General features: G+C 37.4%; 1 protein-coding gene across 15 annotated transcripts in view; it reads left to right on the top strand.

The window, feature by feature from the left end:
• BAZ2B (bromodomain adjacent to zinc finger domain 2B) overlaps positions 1-22,345 on the top strand; it is a 319,669-nt gene that overhangs the window by 200,121 nt on the left and 97,203 nt on the right. For 12 of the 15 annotated variants that reach the window (XM_015565731.1, XM_015565733.1, XM_006766463.2 and 9 more), the window contains 3 exons: positions 5,259-5,447; positions 10,094-10,261; positions 11,155-11,348. In XM_015565731.1, the coding sequence (XP_015421217.1) occupies positions 5,259-5,447; positions 10,094-10,261; positions 11,155-11,348 (551 nt within the window). The remainder of the gene's footprint in view (positions 1-5,258; positions 5,448-10,093; positions 10,262-11,154; positions 11,349-22,345) is intronic. The other 3 variants (XM_015565735.1, XM_006766457.2, XM_006766465.2) reach the window with 2 other exon arrangements.

Below are 22,345 nucleotides of genomic sequence, written 5' to 3'. Positions count from 1 at the left end.
TCCAGTGTTGTAATTGGCTCCAGGATTGTTCTGTGCTGCCTGTTAAATCTACACCAGCAAAAAGGATACTTCATGTGCTGCCAATCTGCCAGCTTAATTTAGTTTTTAATTCTTTCCAAATCCATCTGATTGGCAGAATCTAAATTACATGCAGAATCCTAGCTATAAGAAGGACTGGAAAATGTAGTTTTTAACTGCCCAGCTTTTGCATCACAAGAAGGTACCCTAAAAGGAGGTTGGGACAAATGTTAAGTGAGCCAGTTATCTACCTATTTGAACTTATCTGATGATAGCCCCCCAACTTACCTCCCCACCTGTGTATTGTAATAAATTTCTGATACGTATATATGAGCCAACAGTTCTTTTTTTTTTCAGAAAAATAGTATTTCATTATTGCATCTAATAGCTTATGTATGCTTACTATAAATATTGTTTAATAACTGTTCTATGTATCAATGTAAATTAAACCAAAGAGAATAAATGCTTAACTCAAAATAATAGAGCACTTAATTATCACAGATAATAGCAAATATCTACTGTTTCCTTTGAAAGACTATAAATGACTTTTCAAGGACTTCATTCATTCTATATAGTACCATTAATTTTTCTCCATTTACTGGATCACATCCATCAGCATAAAAGTATGTTCTTAGTATCTGCCAACCTAAAAAACAATATATACCCAAAACCTCTTTTCACCTCAAATGCTTTTCTGGCTGTTGCCCTATTTCCTGCCTTGCTTTATAGCCAAACTTCTCAAAAGGTATAGCTGCATGTTTTTTCTCCTTTTTCTTGTCTTTCATGTATATTTCAACCCACACCAAAGTCACTCCTATCCTCATCTCACTCAACCTCTTGGCTGAATTGACACAGTAGACCACTCCGTCCTCCTTGAAAACCTTTTTTGAAAAAAAAGTTTATATTGAACTGGCATTATCTTTTCCCTAAATGTTCGGTAGACTTCACCAGTGAAGTCTTCTGGGCTTGGAAGGTGTTTTTAAATTATTGTTGTTGGAAGATAGTAAACCATGAGTTTATTTTTTAAAATAACAATATGAAACTATTCAGGTTATCTTTTTCTTCTTGAGTTAGCCTTGGTAGTTGATGTCTTTCAAGGAATTTATCCATCTTATCTGTAATTGAATTTATGGGCAAGAAGTTGTTATAAATAGTATCTTCTTTGAATGTCTATAGGATTAGTAGTGATGTCTTCTCTTTCATTGTTGATAGTAACTTGTGTCTTTTCTCTTTTTTCCTTTGTGATTAGAGATTTATCAATTTTATTGACCTTTTTGGCAAACTAACATTGGGTTTCATTGCATTTTCAGTTTTCTGTTTCATAGATATTAGCCCTTTATTATTTCCTTTTGTTTTTCTGTGAGTGTGATTTCCTCTTCTTTTTCCCAAATTAAGGGAAAGCTTTAAGGGAAAACTTAAATCGTTTATTTAAGACCTTTCTCCTTTTCTCATATATCCCTTTAATGTATACATTTAAGTACTGTTATGTCTGTATCCCACAATTTTTGATGTTTTCATTTCATTATCATTATAGTCAAAATGTTTTTTATTTTCCTTTGTGAATTTTTTGATTGATGGGTTGTGTAGAAGTCAGTAATTTAGCATTTAAATTTTTATTGATGTCCATTTTAGTCACATTGTGGTAAAAAACATACTGATGGTAATCTGTGCTCTGTGTTTTGTCTCCTCACTGCTGCTCTTTTAGTCTGGCCCTCTGTGGGTCTCCTTTGTGCCTGTGACAATTGTTGGGACAGCCAAGAACTTAGGCAGAGATGAATCTCCTTCTCCCTGTGGTTTCCTTGCTTCTAAGATTACCCTCTAATTTCCAGCTGCCCTGCCAGCTTTGGACTCTGCCCTGGACACTTCAAGCTTTCTGTTGTCTAAGACAATCATGACGAAGGAATTCTTTCATTTAAGAAACACATTAAACTCAATAGATCTGCTGTGTGTAGCCCTGTCTTTCAAGAGCAGATTCTTTTTGTTCTCTGCTGGCTCTTTGCCATGCCCCTGGGGACCTGCCTCATTCATGCACAGTGTACTTATAGCTATTTGGGTGGTTGAAGCTCTGAATTTGGGTCTCATTCTTTTTGTGATTTGCTCACTGCCAGGATTTCCCTTTTAAATTTTCTGGGTTTTTTTTTTTTTTTTCCAGTCCTGGATTCTGACCACTGGCACCTTTAGTGGATAAGGCTGCTCCTTTTCTTCCACTGTTTTTTGTGGTCATAGTTGTGAGGTTTAGGCAGCATTATCAGATCAAAACACCACAAAGTCATACTTTTTACCCCATCTCATTACCATTTTCCAAGATTAAACTTTCCTCTGGCTTTTCTCTATTTTTGGATGTCTTCTCATATCTTTAGTTTTCTTGTTGTTTTAAATTCAGACTTTATCATTATCCTCTGTGGGTGATTCAAGTGACCAGCTTCCCTACTACTCCACCATTATCTGAAGTTGTCTCCCCCACCCCCTCCCACAAAAACAAACAAACACCAAAAACAAATACAAAAAAAGCAAATAACTTTCTTTTAAAAAATTTTCATCTAGGAGCCCATGGGCAGCATGTGATCCAATCTACCCAGTCTAAACATCACATCTCCCAGACAATAGTGATTGGTTAAGGAATGGGCACATGATGCAGATCAGACTAATGAAAGACTAAGAGATGCCATTCTGGAATTTTTACTCCCACAAACCTGGGAGAAGGCCTATCTGAGGATGTAGAGCCCAGAGAAGAAAGAGAAATTTGGTTCTGGCAAACTTTCAGTCAGTCTTTTCCAAAAGCTTTTGCATTATGTAAGCCAGTACATTCATCTTTTTATTAATTTTGAATTTGGTGTTCTGTACTTTTCAACCTAACTAATACACCCCCATGATCTAATCACTGTCTACTTCAAATTTATATGGAACTGTTCTCACTTTGTTCTGTTACCTTTTAGTCTCCCTGACCTTTAGCTTCTTTAGATACATTCTTTCCCAACTAAGGATCTCTAACATGTTCTCCCTCTGCAAGTTCTTCCTAAGCTGATTCTTTCTTATGCTCAGTTTCAGACATTAATTAGAGAAGTCTCCACTATTATCTGTTTTTGTACCTAGTAATTTCATTCATTGTACTCTTCACAATTTATAATTATACAGTTGGTGGTGTTTTGTTTATTTGTCTATTCATCTACATTTAAAGAGCTGGGCATATGTATTTCCTTTTATCATTATGTCTTCAATAAATGCCTGGCACAAAAATAAATGCCCAGGAAACAATTGTTGAAGAAAGGAAAGGAAGGAGAGATGAATTTGCAGGACTAAGACTTGAAAATCAGATGATAAATGAACTCTAGTAAGTTTTCTAGGCCATTATATAGCTTTGCTCTGGTGATAACAAATGACAACTTCCTGTTTGGATCGAAGGCCTTTGGAATCAGTCCCAGGGATATGCCTCCTCTGCTCTTAATGAGTAGTGAATTGATTCATTCATCAGATATTTATTGAATGTTTATTATGTATGAGACACTTCTTTAGGTATTTGGGATCTATTACTTAGTCCTGTATATGACAGTACCAGTTTATAATATTGAAATATTAACTTGTTTTATACATTGTTGTATAAAAAGTAGTCATACTATTTAAATTATGGTCAAATTATGAGGTCCATGAAGCCAAGGATTATTTCTTTATCACTGGTCTTGAAGGTAGTGATATTTGAATAACCTTTTTTCCCAGTAGCATGCCCTGTTTTTTTTTTGTGTGTTTTTTTTTTAACTCAAATTCAATGCTAAGGCATTCTGGAACTCTGCTAACACATAAGTATCAAATTCACAGATTTTCTGTATAGGCTTTGATGAACAAAAACAAAGATTGGCTGACTTAGAAAAGATACCCAAGTCTGTGTCCTTTCCTTGTCCTCCCCCCTGACAGTTCCTCTATGGGTCTTTATCATAAAGATACTTTGAGGATCTTCCCTGGGAGATCTGCTTAGTGCTTTGTTATAGTGGAACCTTGACTTCCAATCACAATTTTTTATCTTACAGGATGATATGAGACATACTTGTGATTTGATACAATTTATTTAAATCTTACTACTTGGATAAAAAATATAATGTTATTTCAGTGCAGTGTTATTTCAGGGCATATCGTTGCCTTGAAACCTCTTGGTTTTCAAGGAATAAAAAAGCAAAGAGAAGAGAAATCTTTAATAGCTAAATGTTAAAAAAGTAATTACTCTTAACAAATTGACTTCAAACATATTGTGTTAAAACTACTTATATTCAACTGCAGAGCCAGGTCTGATATAAACAGGAGATAGTAAGAAACCCATATTCTTATTTTAACACAGAATACAGTACCTTTCACACGGTAAATTCTAAAAATAGCCTGGAGTGTGGCATTTGGTATTGTTTTCTTAGTATCAAGCCAGGGAAAGTTAATTATTTCCTGGAAGTAAAAGGAAGATTTCCAAGTATTAACAGATTTTCTGCCAACTCCCTGCAAAGTATGAAAAAGAGGTCGTGTATTTGATTGTATAACAACCCAAACTGGGATTGTGACACTTACCACTAGATTCTCTTTAGGGTAAAAGTAGAGATTGAAAGTCACACTTAGAATTGAATATGATATTTATACCAAAAAGTTGATAGATGCCCTTGGGTGCATTTAGAAATAATCTTAAGAAGTTTATTCATTAAATCTTCATGTTGTATTCTACATTGCTTTATCAGGCTAGATATAATCCCCTTTTTGGTATCAAAGAGGTATTGCATAGAGAACATGGCTTCAATTCTGGCACATGGAAACTAAAATCTCTTTGCCTAGTTGTATAATTTGAGTAAGGACTTGGTGACAGATTCTGGACTTATTTCTTTGGTTTTGAACCTTATATTAATAAGATGGTTTTATTTTCCTTACGAGTGAAGACATTTAATACTACATTAATGTACATTTATTAACAGAAAGTTCACTCACTTCTGCAGATCAAAACACAATAACGAGTGAAAATTATTTGCTGAAAGCATTATTTCTCAAATTTAAAGTAAATAAGATTATACCATTTATTTTAATTATATTTACCAGAGTACTTTCATGTAGAAACATCTTACTCTGTAGGGTTTGATGAATAGAAATGCAAAAGAAAATGTAAGATAAAAATATAATAAATAAGAAAGTATAAAATTTATCTAATTTATGAATGCTGAAATCAGATCTCATCTGTTTTTATAGTCCAACTTTAAGTGTGTTCTTTTCCCTCCCAGGACATTTATTCAGAGCAGCTGGGGATCAACCGTTTAACCTGTCCACAGTGTCGAGTGCCTTCCCAATGGTCAGCCACCCAGTCTTTGGTCTACATTCAGCCAGCTCAGGGCATTCAGAATTTGGTGGTTTGGGGACACTTGGTACACCCACAGCCTTAGCCGCACATCCCCAACTAGCATCTTTTCCAGGTAAACATCTGTTACAAACAGTGTTCAAGGAAAGAAGGAAAGCTTGAAAATGTTCAAGAAGTAATTTATTAAATTGAACAAAAAGAAATAGTCTAATGCCTGGTATATTAAAACTCTTGTGCAAGAATTTGCTCAATCCTATTTATCATGGGCAAAAAATAGAACCAACACCACACTATGTGTGCTAGGTGGCAATGCAGTTAGATACTTAAGTGTTTAGCTAGGGAAATCGGCATCTGCATCAAAAGTGAATAATTAAGCTAAGTTTTCTTTGTGTTTTTGATGATTTTTTTTCCTCAGCTTTGATGTGAAAAATAGCTTATACTGGAAACCTAAAGTCTAGTACTTATAATAAACAGCTCTGAAATGTTATTTTGAGCTCTCACTTCTCTGCACTTTGTCAGGAAGATGAGCTTGGCTCTTGAATTTCTACATATTCTTTTATAATCAATCAAAACAACTCTTGATTTGCACCACATATGTGGCAGCAAGACCAGAATTATCCCAAATTCTACAGATTATGAGAATTCAGTAAGACACCAAATAAAGTTTAACTTACACAAACATGCTATAATTTGTCTTGTTATATTATTTTGAAAACTAAACTTTAAGTGTTTCCAGTGATTAATTTTACTTTAATAAATTTTAGTTGGGGTTGCTTAAAAATCAGCATAAATGTAGACACAAATTAACTTGAATTTAAATCTGGCTTTGCTGTGTTTTAGCTGTGTGACTTTGAACAAGTAATCTGACCTCTCAGCCACAGTTTCCTCATCCGAGACATGAGGTTATCATCATCATTATAGTACCTATGAAGATGAAAGCAGATAAGCCATGTTAGTGCTGAGTGAAGCATTTGGCACACATAATCCGTACATAATTAGTAATTATCATTAGTATTTCCTCTTGCCCACTTTAATGGGTAATAAATTGTGAAGTGCTTCTATATATATATGATGGAAAGATGGTTAACTATATATTTCAAATACTGTCTTTTGAATCATATTATTCCTTTCATTCAGTTGTCTGGAAGAAGGAATTGTGGGGAGGGGTAGTGTGAGTAGAAAGTTAAAATAAAGTCTTAAACTAAGTCTTAACATTTGTTTAAAAAACACTAATAGAAATTTAATTCAGTCAGTTTCTAGAATGGTTGTTTAGCAAGATAAGCATTCAGCAGATATTTTCTGAAACATAGGATTGCTGAATAAAAATCAAAATAGGTGATATGAATATAGATAGTTACTGATACCTTAAATTTGTTTCTTTCATGGTTTATTGGAGTATTGTTTTTGAGCATTTCTAAAAGAACAATGTAATTACTCGAATATTATTAAATTCCAATACCTTCTGCACTGGAATGATGGTTAACAAGTCTAAGGAACTACTTGTCTGGACTTCAACAATGCTAATACTTCCCACTGTTCAGAAAAAAATTGATTCCCCGAACCTACATAAACTTTTCATTAATTTAGTATGTTATGTGCACTAAGCCAAACAGTTTGAAATACACTACCATAGTACATATTATGTTGTTTATAGTTTTCAGGAGATGGATTAACAAATAGTTATAAGACACAGTCTTTAGTGATAAAAGTATGACTGTAGAAGAATACTATTTTGTCAAATGAACAGAGACTGTGCCTATTTATAGAAAACATGTTTAAGTTGCAGGTTTGCTATAATAACAAATTTAAATTCTGTATTGTTGGCTTTATTCAAAAGGGTAATCAAAATGCCAAATTTTTGAAATGACCTAATAAATGAAGACACACAGGGAAGGAATTACTAGGAATTTTAAATGAGTAAGAATTTATTTTTAAATTTTTATGGACATGTAGATTATTCTGCATTTCAAATGATTAAATCAACAGGTGCAATATTTAATGGACATTTGTATAATTGAAATTGTTTTTGTTTAATATTGAAATTGTATTTCATGGTAATTTCTTTAAAAATATACAATTTTTGGTTATTATATTTTTATATTATATTGCCATGAATTTTGTGAAGTACCTGGCTCTCAAGTATGAAAGATTTTAAAATTCTATATCTTCGAGGCTCTAATTGAGATTTAGCATAGTCTCTGAAATAGTGGAATCTTTCAGTTGAATATGATAAATGAATGTTGCTTTGTGCTGTTACCTCCTTTGAATACATTTAGAAATCATGTGCTGGTTTATGTAATCCTTATTTTTTACATAGCACATTATAAACAAGCTAGTTTGTGAGTGACTAAATTTTTTTATTTTCTTCAATTTGAAAGATAAATTGCTGTTACTTAATAAAAATTGTTATTTTCTATGAAATATTAGACATTTGTACAGTTTGTAATCAGCAGCCCTACAATTTTTATCTTTTTATTCGATTGACCTTATTTACTTGTTTTTTTTAACTTGCGTTATCAGCTTATTTATTACACACATTTTCGTTGTCTTTTTTTCTAGTCCCTATTGTGTACAATTGACATTCTAAAGTACATTTTTGTGTTTTTCCTCAGTTTATGTCTAAAATATTCACATCTTACTACACTTTGAATGCCTTACCAATTTTCTGGTTGTTTACAAAGTCTATACATTCAACTGTAATGTTTTCATTATAGACTCTATATTAAATAATATAAATATGTTTGGAAAACCTCAGTCACTTTTTGTCAGCTATGTGGAACCTAGTTTTCAAATAACAATAGATTCCAACTGTGCTGATATAAGCCCAAAATACACAGTTTTTCTTCCTATCTAAATACACTTCTTTCATCTAAACAGTGGATAAATGATTAATGCCTTTGTGTAGTTATTCTTGGTTGAGTTCCCATCATTCAGGCCCTGCTGAATATACATTGGTGTCATTTCACCAGCAGCGCCTTCCCGCAGTGCAGAAGAATAGCTTTTGCAGTTTTTTGCTTATACTGTTTTTTTTTTCGATCTTTCAGAATGGTAGCCACCATGAACATGTCACTTAAAAAAAACACACACACACACACAAAAAGCAGGTTTGCCATTAGATAATGAAGGTGCACATCACTTTACATCCTATTTTTAATGGAGAGTGATATTCCTAGAAAAGCTTTAAAGACCATGTAATATAGTATACTGACAATATGGAAAATTTCCCATGCTGTATTGTTGAGGTTTTTCCCTCTTATTTCCTTATGTATGTTATAATCGATGAAAAATATTTACATATATATCTTGGAAGATTAGCCTCAAAGGTTATAACTAATTTGGTAATCTAGCAGATTAGTCAGTTGGAAAAGATCATTTCTGAGATTTTAGAAGGGGCAATACAAGACTTTCCTTTGGATTATTTTCAAATCTTTTCTTAATCTTTACCCTTCCTTGAAAAAATGTATTCTATAAAATTTGGCTTCTCTCTGTTTTTAGAAGTTTTAACTGAGAGCCACAATTTGAACATTTAAATTACTTTTTTAAAATATATTTTATTTTATTGATTTTTTACAGAGAGGAGGAGAGGGGAAGTTAGAAGGGAAAGAGAGTTAGAAACATCAACCAGCTGCCTCCTACACAGCCCCTACTGGGGATGTGCCCGCAACCAAGGTACATGCCCTTGACCGGAATCGAACCTGGGACCCTTGAGTCCGCAGGCTGATGCTCTATCCACTGAGCCAAACCGGTCAGGGCTAAATTACATTTTTGATGACTTTCTACATTCAGTCATTTTGCAGTGATAAAACAATCATTATTATTTGTAACTTATAAGAGGAAGTATGGCCAAAGTTTATGATTTTTTTCATTAACTTTAAGGAGAAACTTTATAAATATTTTATATTTTAATATGACCTACTTGTTTTGAGATCTTCTTTGAGCTTTTTTTATTCTTAGCTTCCCCTCCCCGCCCGAAAAAGAAAAAGAAAGAAAGAATAAGGCTTACTGATTTTACCGTCTTTATGTTTCTGTTTGAGTATAGAACTTTTTCTTTCATAAATGCATGTGAAGTATACTGGATAACAGTATTCTTTGTATTACTATTTAAACAACCTGATTTATTAGAGCCATATCTATGATATATATAATTTGAGGAAATTTTTAACACTAATCTAAAATCCTAAGGTATTGAAATAGGTTGGTATAGTGTTAAATATTTTTTTCTTTTACTATAGTAAAAGTCATCAGAGTCAAATAAATCTTTAATATTCCACGTTTTCCATTTTATTTTTAAAACCTTTGTTCTTTATAAAGTTGAACTCAAGGAGGCTGCTGAACAAAGATTCCTGGATACTATCTTTTTGTTTTTTTCCTTAATATATTTTTATTGATTTCAGAGAGGAAGGAAGAGGGAGAGAGAGAGAGAGAGAAACATCAATGATGAGAGAGAATCATTGATCAGCTGCCTCCTGCACATTCCATACTGGGGATTGAGCCCGCAACCCGGGCATGAGCCCTGATCAGTAATTGACCAGTGACTTCCTGGTTCACAGGTCAATGCTCAACCACTGGATACTATCTTAATGAGAAGAATGAGTGTATAACTTCTAAATAGCAACCTTACAAGTAGAAAGATACAGCAATTCTGTTCCAAATTAAAACGTCACCATTTTTTTTCAGGAATAAAATATAAAAAGCATTGTTACATCAACTAGAAAGTTAATCCAAGTATTTTTGCTTGTCTGTTTGGTGTCTGGTTTTGAGGTGCAGAATGGTGGCGAACAGCAGATGTTCATACTCGTACAGGGGCAGCCTTCTTTCCACCGTTACTGGGAATTCCACCACTGTTTGCTCCTCCAGCCCAGAATCATGATTCTTCTTCATTCCATTCAAGGACTACAGGAAAAAGTAATCGAAATGGTCCTGAAAAAGGTATTAACTTAAATGAAGTATTTAAAATCCTCTGCTTCAATACGTATTATCGGTAGAGTTCAAGTTTAATAACATTTATAAAGTATTGTGCTGGACACTTTCACATTGCATTGCTTAATCCTTATAATAACTCTTTGGGATTGGAAATATCCTCATTTTGCCACCAACCATTAAATACCATTTAGTGGGTTTTTGGCAACCAAGGTTAAATAAATTATTTAAGGAAATGTTGCTTACAGATTGATTTAGCATCGCAGGATTTGAACGCAGGTCTTCTAACTCCAAACTCTGCTGCTTTTGCCTCTGTATCTCACTAGCTTTTTTATGTAACCCACTATAATATTTACTTCTTCTGTAATTAAGCTTTAAGTTGATTAAAACTAATATCCTAGTATTCTTCTTTTTTAATGATTATTAACATTTCTGTTGTTCATGGTTGTTAGACTATCATTTACAAATTATAGTAACAATTTAGATGGTTTATTATTATCTTTCTTTTTGCTTGAGGTAGTATTTGGGGGAGTTTTCTCTGAAAGGATGAGTGTTTTCATTTAATTATCTTTCTTGATGTTTTAAAAAATTGAAGTGTAAATCACATAAATGTAAAATTAACTATTTTAAAGTGAATAATTCAGTGGCACTTAATACATTCACATCATTGTGTAAGCGTCACCTCCATGTAGTTTCAAAAACATTTTCATCATCCCAAAAGGATTTATGTGTTGTGAATATCTCATAGATCTTATCATACAATTTGTGACCTTTTGTGTCTGGCGCTTTCACTTTACATTATGTTTTCGAGAATCATCACATTATAGCATATAGCATTACTTCATTCTTTTATGTGGTCAAATGAATTCTATTGTATAAACATCTTTATTTATTTTTTCAAGGTGTAAATGGGTCAATAAATGGAAACAGTACTTCATCTGTGTCTGGTATCAACACATCTGTACTATCCACTACTGCTTCCAGTTCCATTGGACAAACTAAAAGTATAAGCTCAGGTGGAGGAAATCGAAAATGTAATCAGGATCAAAACAAAAACCAGCCTTTGGATGCTAGAGCTGACAAAATCAAGGATAAAGTAAGTTATTCTTTGAAGGACAAATTTATAACAAATCTATATGTAGCATTCCAGAAGTCAAACCACCTGTGTCTATGGAATAATTTATTATGAGTTACCAAGTTCTATTTTTGTGTATGTTTATTTTTATGGTGTGGTACTAATATCATGTATTTTAAAAATTACAACTGTCAGCACCAGTAATAATGAAAATAATAATAATAGATAAGATTTATTGAGAACATACCAGCTCTGCACGAATTGCTTTCCTTGTAATATCTATTTCAATCCTCCCCATACCTCTAATGAGGTAGGTACTATTATTAAAATGGGGAAACACAGCCCTAAAATAGTGCATCAATTAGTGGTCAGGATTTGAAGTCTGGCAGGTTGACTCCAGATCCCATGCTTTAGGAAACCAAAAGCAAGCAAGAAAAACTTTTTTAATGGAAATTTTTGTATATACAGAGTAGATGGAATAGCATAATAATCTTACGTACCCATTATCCAGGCTCAGTAATTATCACCTTGAGGCCAACTTTATTTTGCTATGTCCCCAACTGTACAAATAATCAATTTAATGCCTCTCAGTTCTAAATTCACCCTCCTCTTAAAATATGTGTGTGTGTGTGTGTGTGTGTGTGTGTGTATTGATTTGATTGATTTTATAGAGGAAAGGGGAGAGAGATAGAAACATCAGTGATGAGAGAAAATCACTGATTGACTTGCTCCTACACGCCCCCTACTGGGGATCAAGCCGCAACCTGGACACATGCTCTGACTGGATATCGAACCTTGACTGACTGGGTCATAGGTCAAAGCTCAACCACAGATCCACACCAACTAGGCTGCTTTCTGTTGTTTTGACAGTTGGCACAATGTTAAATCATGTTAGAAGGGAGTCCCAGAGAAACACTGGAGTGGAAGGGTTTTCTGTTCCTGGTTCCAGTGTTTTCTTCTTGTTCTTATGCTATGGCTGCTGGTTGTATGTAGGAGACTCAGCAGTGCACATCATATAGTGAGTTTCACTGGCATCCCAGCAGACAGCTCATTCCAGTAGACCCCCATTGTAAGCCTGTGGTTTCATTTTCTGCAGTTCCATTTACTTTTAGTCAGCCGCCATCTGAAAATATTAAATGGAAAATCATAGAAATAGACCATTCATAAGTTTTAAATTGTGTGCTGTTCTGAGTAGTATGATGAAATCTCGCACCATCTCACTTCATCCCACCTGGGATGTGAATTACGCCTTTGTCCAGTGTATCCAGGCTGTATACACTACCTACCTGTTAGTCACTGGGTGTCCATCTCGGTTATCAAATTGACCGCTATGGTATTGCAGTGCCTGTGCTCAAGTAATCTTTATGTTACTTAATAATGATCCCAAAGTGCAAGAGTAGTGATGCTGACAACTTGGGTATACCAAAGAGAAGCTGTAAAGTGCTTTCTTTAAGTGAAAAGGTGAACCGTCTTGACATTAGAAATGAAAAAAAAAAGTATTCTGAGGTTGCTAAGATATACAATAAAATGAATTCTTTGTTAGTGAAATTGTGAAGCAGGACAAAGAAATTTGTGCTAGTTTTGCTATTGTACTTTAACTGTAAAAGTTATGGCCGTAGCGTGTGATAAGTGCTTAGTTAAGATAGAAAAGACATTAAATTACTCAGTGGAAGACCTAAACAGAAAATATGGTCCAATTGACAGCAGTGTGTTGTACCAGATAATCGAACCTATACAGAGACTTCAGCAAGGGATCCCCTGAAATGAGTGACACCAAGCCATATAGTGCAAGTAAGGTTCAAGAATAGGTTTGGACTGAAAAGTGTAAAATGATTGGAGAGAGAGAAAGCACATTTGCATATTACAATGGTTCTACTTTATTATTAGTTACTAGAGGGCTAGTGCACAAATTCATGCAAGGGTGGGTCCTCGGGTTGGCCTATGGAGATCGGGCCCCAGCTCATGCACCCAGCCTCACACCCCAGCTCACGCTCCCAGCCTTACAGCCCCACAGCCCTGCCTGGCACCCCTCCTTGGCCTGGTGCGGCCCCCTCACCTGCTCCACCATCCCACCTGCAGAGCGATCGATCATGGCCGAGCCCCCCCGCACCCCGCTCCGGCTCCCTCAGTGCCTGGGAATGCCACTGGTGGCTCTCAAACTCATTTTACTGGTGCCCCAGCGAGCGGGTTCCCAGCAATTTTTTCTGGCATTCACTTTCACCTGTGATACCTCAGTGAGCTCCTCTGCCATCCAATGGGCAACAGCCACATCCTCTCCAACGGAGTTTGAAGCTAAGTCTTAGGTAACGAGGGCTTGGAGGAGAGAGGCCCTCTTCCAAGTTTATCTTAGTCTACCATAGCTCTGCAGGAAGTGGCAATTTCATTCATTTTTCTATCCCAGTATTCTTTTTTTCATTTTTATTTATTGATTTTAGATAGAGAAACATTGATTTGTTGTTCCATTTGTTTATGCATTGATTAGTCGCTCCTTGTATGTGCCCTTACCAGAGATCGAACCCCAACCTGAGCATATCAGGACAATGCTCTAACCGACTGAGCTACCCAGCCAGGGCCTATTCTAGTATTCTTTTTCCCCTCTTAGTAGTTCATCTTCTGTTACTAATTCTTTATGATAAAATTTCCCTGTTCAAGTTGCTAATGTGGTTCTGCTTCCTGACTAGACCTCATCCTATATAATAAAAGCCTAATATGCTAAGTGTCAAGTTGTCTGGTTTGCCATTTAACCAATCAAAGTGTAATATGCTAATGATATACTAAGGCCACTCAACCACTCGCTATGATGTGCACTGACCACCAGGGGGCAGACAGTTGACTGGTTGACCAGTTGCTATGATGTGCACTGAGCACCAGGAGGAAAATGCTCCGACCAGTAGGTGAGCTTGCTGCTGGGGTCCAGATGATCAGGACTGAGCAAGACAGGCCAGACATGCCCTGGAGCCCTCCCACGATCCCTCCTTGGCTGGCCATCCTCCTGCGTCCCTCCCCAGCCCTGATCATGCACTGGTGGGGGTCCCTTGGCCTGGCCTGTGCCCTCTTGCAATCTGGGCTGAGGGACCCTCCCTCACCTCCCAAGTGCACTATTTTCTCTCACATCTGGGCTGAGGGAGCTCCCTTCCCCCAAGTGCATGATTTCATGCACCAGGCCTCTAGTTTGTTATATAAAAGCATATGAGGCCCTAACAGGTTTGGCTCAGTGGATAGAGCATCGGCCTGCGGACTCAAGGGTCTCAGGTTCAATTCTGGTCAAAAGCATGTACCTTCGTTGCCGGCACATACCCAGTAGGGCAGGGGTCCTCAAACTTTTTAAACAGGGGTCCAGTTCACTGTCCCTCAGACCGTTGGAGGGCCAGACTATAGTTTAAAAAAAAAACTATGAACAAATTCCTATGCACACTGCACATATCTTATTTTGAAGTAAAAAAAACAAAATGGGAACAAATACAATATTTGTATTTGCATGTGGCCCACGGGCCGTAGTTTGAGGACCCCTGCAGTAGGGAGTGTGCAGGAGGCAGCTGATCAGTGTTTCTGTCTGTCCATCCCTCTCCCTTCCTCTCTGTAAAAAATCAATAAAATATATTTTTTTAAAAAGCTTCTGAGAATTGTAGTGGGTGTGCAGATCAAATGTGGTAAATCCACTCCAATATTTTTGTCACTCTAAATAAGCCTTTAGATTTCCTCTTCCACATCATGCCAGAGAAGCTGTGACATTTCAACTTTATTAAATGAAGGTCACCACTAAGTCTTGGTTTCTTTTATTCAACCAAGTAAGCTGAGATAACTCCATCTACATGAACTAACACATTATGTCCAGAATTGTCAGTACGTGCACCTTTATCAGTGAATTTGGTCCCATTTGTAATGTCTTCTGGATTGAGAACTCTTGGTTTATTATGAGTTAAATCCCAAGCATCAACTGCAAACATTCTGGGAACAGATAATCAATAGAGCAGTGTCTTCTCATCTACATTTTATGAAAACCACTTTTAGGGACTGGTTTTCTGGGAAAAGAGCATCCAGAGTTTGTGATCCTGCACAGATCACTTTCTCTGCCATCTCAGCTGAAATATTAAGGGGGCTGGGAAGCTTCTGGCACACCATAGCAAGAAGAACAAGATATGCATAGCCACTGACTACAAGTAGTATTCATCTATTCTTTAAATACGAAAAACATGCATCCTAGGTTCTAATTTTTAGTCCTAAGGAACTACTTTATCAAATTTTCCTTGCCCTTCAAGACAGTACAAGCTCCTAGATTTTTCAGTTCCCTTTTCAACAGAAGATAAATGCTTTCCAGAAGACCTTTGAGGGTCTGGGGGAAGGTCGTCTGCTAAAGTCAGAAGCCTCATTGTACCCAATCACAAAAACTCAATAAGACTATACTTGGGCTCCAAGACAAACATTCTGTTACCCCTGAAACAAAAGTGATAAAAGACTCTTGCTTATTTCCTTCCAGGAACACAGGTTTCAGGATCACACTCTCTACCTGTTATTTATTTTCCCCTCTTGTTTCCCTGCATTTATATTTTTATTTAAAAAATTTTTTAATTACATTTATTGGGGTGACATTGGTTAATATGATCATCCAAGTTTCAGGTGTGAGTTTCTATCTTTCAAGACCTGTATATTGCACTATATGCCTACTACACAAAGTCACATTTTCTCTTGTTACCATATATTAGGACCCCCTTCATCCCTACCTCATCCTCTCTGGCAACCACCACACTGCTATTTGTGTTCACAAGTTTCAGTTTGATATCTCAAATATGAGTGAAGTCATATGGTTCTTAGCTTTTTCTGACTGAATTATTTCACTTAGCATAATATTCTCAAGGTCCATCCATGTTGTTGCAAATTGTAGTATTTCATCCTTATGAATTGCAGTAGTAGTCCATTCTGTATATGTACCACAGTATATTAATCCACTCATCTATTGATGGGCACCTAGACTGTTTCCAAATCCTAGCTATGTTAAATTGTGCTGCTATGAACACAGGGGTGCATATATCCTTACTGGTGGGTGTAATCCTTTGTATTTCTGTGGTGTTGTCAGTGGTTACTTCTCCCCTTTTGTTTCTGATTTTTTTATATATTTTTTTATTGATTTTTACAGAGAGGAAGGGAAAGGAATAGAGAGTTAGAAACATCGATGAGAGAGAAACATTGATCAGCTGCCTCCTGCACTCTCTCACCGGGGATGTGCCCACAACCAAGGTACATACCCTTGACCGGAATCAGACCTGGGACCCTGGAGTCCGCAGAAGCTCTATTCGCTGAGCCAAACCGGTTAGGGCTGTCCGGTCTTCTATTGCAGGACATTTTGGTTGTTCCCATTATCTTGCCTCCATGAATAATTCTGCAGTGAACATGGGGGTGCATATAACTTTGTGAATACATGTTTTCAAGTTTTACTTTTTAATTACAGTTATCATATAATATTATAGTAGATTCGGGTGTACACCCCAGTCATTAGAAATTATATAACTTACTAAGTGATTATCCTGATAAATTTCTTATTCATATGACACCATGCATAGTTATTAGAATATCATTTACTATATTCCCTAAGCTGTACTTTACATCCCCATGACTGTCCTTTAAGAACCAATTTGTACTTCTTAATTCCTTCACTTTTTCACCCATCCCTTCAAATCCCCTCCCATCAAAATGTTCTCTGTATCTATGAGTCTGTTCTGTTTGTTTCTTTACTTGGGTTTTAGATTTAATTGTTGATAGGTATGTATTTATTGCCATTTTATAGTTCATATTTTTGATATTAAAAATTATTCTTGAAGAAGACCCTTTAATACAGCGGTTCTCAACCTGTGGGTCGTGACCCCTTTGGGGGTCGAACGACCCTTTCACAGGGGTCACCTAAGACCATCGGAAAACACATATATAATTACATATTGTTTTTGTGATTAATCACTATGCTTTAATTATGTTCAATTTGTAATAATAAAAATACATCCTGCATATCAGATATTGTTGCAGCATTAGAAAGGTTGAGAACCACTGCTTGCTTTAATAATTCGTATAATACTGGTTTGGTGGTGATTAACTCTTTTAGCTTTTTCTTGTCTGGGAAGCTGTTAACTTTGATTCTAAATAATAGTTTTTCTGGGTAGTGTAGTAATCTTGGTTGTAGGTCTTTACTTTTCATTGCTTTTATTATTTCTTTCCATTTCCTTCTGTCCTGCAAATTTTCTGTTGAGAAATCAGCTGACAGTCTTATGGGAGCTCCTTTGTAGGTAACTTTTTTTCTTCTTTTAAAATTTGTTTGTTTTTAACCTTTTGCATTTTAATTATATGTCTTGGTGTGGGCCTTTTTGGGTTCATCGTGTTTGGGACTTGCATGTCTGAGCTTCCTGGACTTGTATGTCTGTTTCCTTCACCAGGTTGAAGAAGTTTTCTGTCATTATTTTTTCAAATAGTTTTTCATTTCCTTGCTCTCTCCATTCTTCTTCTGGCACCCCCAAGTTGGAGATGTTGGTATGCTTGAAGTTTCTCAGAAGCTCCTACACTATCCTCATTGTTTTGTATTCTTTTTTCATTTTGCTGTTACGATTGGGTGTTTTTTTCCTCCTTTTATTCCAAATCACTCTTTTGATTCTTGGCTTCATCTGTCTACTCTACTATTGATTCTCTGTTAATTATTTTTCATTTCAGTTAGTGTATGCTTCATTTCTGACTTTTACCTTTTTATGGTTTCCATGTCCTTTTTTATGCTGTTGAAGTTTTCTCCCATTTCATCTATTTTCCTGCTAAGTTCTTTGAGCATCCTTATAACCAGTATTATAAGTAGTGCATCTAGTAGATTGCTTGTCTCCATTTTGTTTAGTTCTTTTCGAGAGATTTATTCTGTTGTTTCATTTGGGACATGTTTCTTTGTCTCCTCATTTTGGCAGCCTCTTTGTGTTTGTGTCTATGTATTAGGTAATTAGTCTCTAAGGGCCTGGTAGAGTGGCTAAATGAGGCAGGTGTCCTGTAGGATCTAGTGACACAGCCTCTCCATTCATCTGAGCTGGGTACTCCAGGTGCATGTGCATATGTGCATACCCCTCCCCCAGTGTGGCCATTGTACACCCAAGGTGTACAATGTTGTGTACACCTTCCTGTTGTAGTTGAGTCTTGATTGCTGTTAGCACATCAGTGAGAGTGATTTATGCCCAGACTGATCGGCTGCAAAGACTGGCTGCTTCCACCGTGGAGGATCAGCTATGCCTGCGCCCACCCCACAGAGCAGGACTTACTTCAGTGGGGCCCTGGTGTCTGCTGAGTCTGTGGTGGAGGTGGTTGGGTGGTGCTTTGACATGGTCTGAAGCTGTCCATCAGTTACCCTGACTCTTGGGCCTCTCAGGAGGTGAAGGCCAAGGCCATCTTCTGTCTGTATTCTGGGGCCACACGGCAAAAGCTACAAAATGATCTGTTAATGGCTGCTATTTGTGCTAGGCTTGGATGCACTGGAGAGAGGCCAATCTGTGAACCAAGTATGCTGTCACTAGTGCTGGGCCTGGGGCCACTTAGCAAGTGGTACAGGGCATGCTAAGGCCAGACGCTGCTTATTTGAGAGATTTTACGAAAGTCTGAAGCATGAGCCAAGACAGGCCATTCCTATGGAAAAGACACTGGAAAAACGTGGGTGGGACCAAAAGTTGGGTTGGGCATGGTCTGAGGGTATTGCAGGGTGGGGCGAAGAGGGACAGCCAGGTTAATGGAAGCTCAAATATGGTGTCTGCCTGTAAGTCTGTGTGTGTGTGACGGGGCGGCGGGGAGGAGGGAAGGGGTCTCATCAAAGGAAAAATGGCCTCTGCCAGCACTTCTGTCTGGCAGAAAGCTGCCCTCCAGCTCTCCCCCTGATGCCAGATAATTCAGTTCCTCCCCGTATGCCCCTGGTACCTTTAACGCTGCTGCCTCAGTGCTGGAACGTAGAGGGAGTGAGCCTGAGTAAGTTTGTGTGCAGGACCTTTAAGTCGAACTGCCTAGGGCTCCAGCAGCCCTCCATCTCACTTAGCCACACTTCCAGCTGGTTTTTACACCAGAAGTTATGGGGACTTCTCTTCCTGGCATTGGAACCCTGGGGTGGAGGGCCTGGTATGGGTCTGGGACCCCTTGCTCCTCAATGGGGACCTCTGCAGCCGAGATACCCCTCCTGAGGGCCAAGGGTGGGCAAACATTATGAGCCAGGTTGATGGAGGCTCAGATATGGCACCTGCCTCCCAGCTCAACAATGGAACAGTGGCCTGTGCCAGCACTTCTGTCTGGGAGAAAGCTGTCCCCCAGCTTTCACGCTGATGCCAAATAATTTAGTTCCTCCTCACATGTCCCTGCTGCCTTTTGAGTTGTTGCTTCAGCATTGGAGCTTAGAGGGAGTGAGTCTGAGTAATTTTGTGCACTGGCCCTTTGAGAGGAACTGCCTGGGACTCCAAGCAGCCTCCTTGCCACTCAGCTACAATGCCTGCTGGTTTTAAAGCCAGAAGTTATGGGGACTTCTCTTCCTGGCATTGGAACCCTGGGGTGGAGGGCCTGGTATGGGTCTGGGACCCCTTGCTCCTCAATGGGGACCTCTGCAGCCGAGATACCCCTCCTGAGGGTATCACCAGGGTGGCCACACATGGGTGTGGGACCAGCCTGTTCCCTCCTAGCAGTTTGATGTTGCTTCTTCTTTAAATCCCTAGTTGTAGGACTTTTGTTTGGCTAGATTCCAGGAGATTCTGAATGACTGTCATTCTCTAGTTCAGTTGTCATTTTGATGTGGTTGTAGGAGAATTCGAGTACCACTTTTCCTACACCACCTCCTTGATCAGAAGTTCTGTACCTGTTTCTCTTCAAGTGCTCTTTACTCTCCTCCCTTATCATATCTTTCAAGGGCATTCCCAATAGAGTGAGCTCCCAGGGTCTATCTGCGCTGCTGCCAGCTTCTTTGAATGCCAGACAGTGACTGAAACACCATCCATTCCTTATTCTCATAACATTTTGAAACAAATCCCACACATCGTGCCCTGAATATATTTTTACATATATTTCTACAAGTTGAAAGTCCATATTTTTAAAACTTACACTATCCTACCTCTTAGAAATAGTGCTAAAATCTAGTAAAATCTAAAATCTTCAGTACCTTAACAATGTAGAAGGCATTGAACAAGACTTTGAAGGCATGGATATGAAACAGATCTTTTCCTTAGTTCTAATAAGGAGTCTACATTGACATCCCTAAACAAAATCAGTGTTGTTAGAGTAAAAGGTGTTTCCAGTAACTAAAAACTTACAGAGGCACCTCTCTAATGATAAAAAGGGATTGATTCTGAGATAGCATAGTGGTGTTCATAGACATCTACATAGAAATAACACTAGAAAGACATGGGTTATCAAATGAGGGAAACTAGAACTTAAGATTTCAGAAGAAGGGCACCTTTGGATCATACGTGGTCTGGCATGAATTGTAGTAGTAGGCTGTTGAAGTAAAATGGACATGAAGGACATTGTCGCTAAAGAAGAAGATCCTATAGTTTTTACCCAGTAATTTTCAGTTTTACGAAGCTTTAAAAAAATTTCTTCCTTAGCCCTCTTCTTATGTAGTTTGAAAAGATATTCTTCAGTTAATTTTGATAATCTTCCCTGGGTTATACGTTTACATCATTTTGTACTGCTCACTTAATATCCTTAAGTCCAAGTCCCTCATGTAGTCTGCATGTTTATTTAGAATAAAGATATTTTAAATTAAACAAATTAAGTCACAAACTAAAATATACACACAGCCTGTTGGCAAAAAACTAATAATAATAATAATTCAAGTTTGAATAAGTTCCGCTCCTGCTGCCATACACAGCAGCCAAAACATAAATGGTTTGATGATTTTAAAACGTCATATGTTATCACTCCCTCTAATAGTTTCTTATCCCACTTAGAATTAATCCTTGTCATGGCCTACAAGACCCTGTGAGGTAAGATCCCTGCCAGTCTATCCTGCCATATCTCCTATGTCCCTGGTTTCCTGTGTGTGCCATAGCTAGTCTAGTTGGCTTCCCCATTCTGTGAACATATTAAACTTGTTTCCTTTGCTGCTTCCCATATTGAAGCATTCTTCACTTGTTCTCCATTTAGGTCTCAGCTCAGAAAGGTTCAATCTGTAGCTAAATCTTTACCCCACCCCACCCCCAAAACACACTATCTATCCAATTATCCTGTTTTTTAGTCATGGTATTTATCTCTAAAACCCCTTATTTATATTGTTTGTTGATTCTCTGCCACCAGATCCCACTAGGGCAGAGTTGCTCTCTCTTTGTCACACCCCTCTATCCCCAGAGACTAAAGCATTCCCAGTACATAAGAGCCTTGAATATGTGCTAGTTTTTTATTGGAAGAAATAAGTATATAGTGAAACGAAAGTTCAAGGAGAGGGTTCTGAAATCCTTTTCCAGATTGAATGGGGGGTGGGTTGCTGGAGGGGTTAATAAGCTCTTCTTTGATCATTTTTTGATGAACCTAAGAAGACTCATTTTTTAAATGTTTAAATGGCATAACAGACATCCTACCTAATTATGTGTGAATGAAAAAGAACTAACTACACACACACACTAATAGCAATTAAGGAGATGAAATTGGTGATATTGACACTCATTTTTCTAATATCTGGACTTGCAGCTCATATCTCCTTTGTTGTTGTTTTTTAAGTAGGGTCTAAATTGGTTACCTTATAAAAAAAAAAGCTTAGACTCTGCACATGGTCAGAGTATGCTATGCAAAACCACCTGCATCAGGATCACATTATGGGCATGTTAATGCAAATCCCTGTGTGCTGTTTGGAATTGGGACCTAGGAATCAGTGGGTTGCAGCAAGCTTTGCCAGTGAACATCGCACCATAAAGATTTAGGGTCTGCATCACTAGACTTCACTCTTGAGAAGTGTAGGCCCCATTTCTCATGCCATCTATAATAATAAAAGTGCAATATGCTAATTAGACTGGACAGCCAAACGACCTTCCTCATGACCTTCC

Source organism: Myotis davidii, unplaced genomic scaffold (genome assembly GCF_000327345.1).
Source record: "Myotis davidii unplaced genomic scaffold, ASM32734v1 scaffold59, whole genome shotgun sequence".
NCBI lineage: Eukaryota > Metazoa > Chordata > Mammalia > Chiroptera > Vespertilionidae > Myotis > Myotis davidii.
Note: the sequence above shows the minus strand (reverse complement) of the source record. Positions and strands in the feature narration are given on the sequence as shown.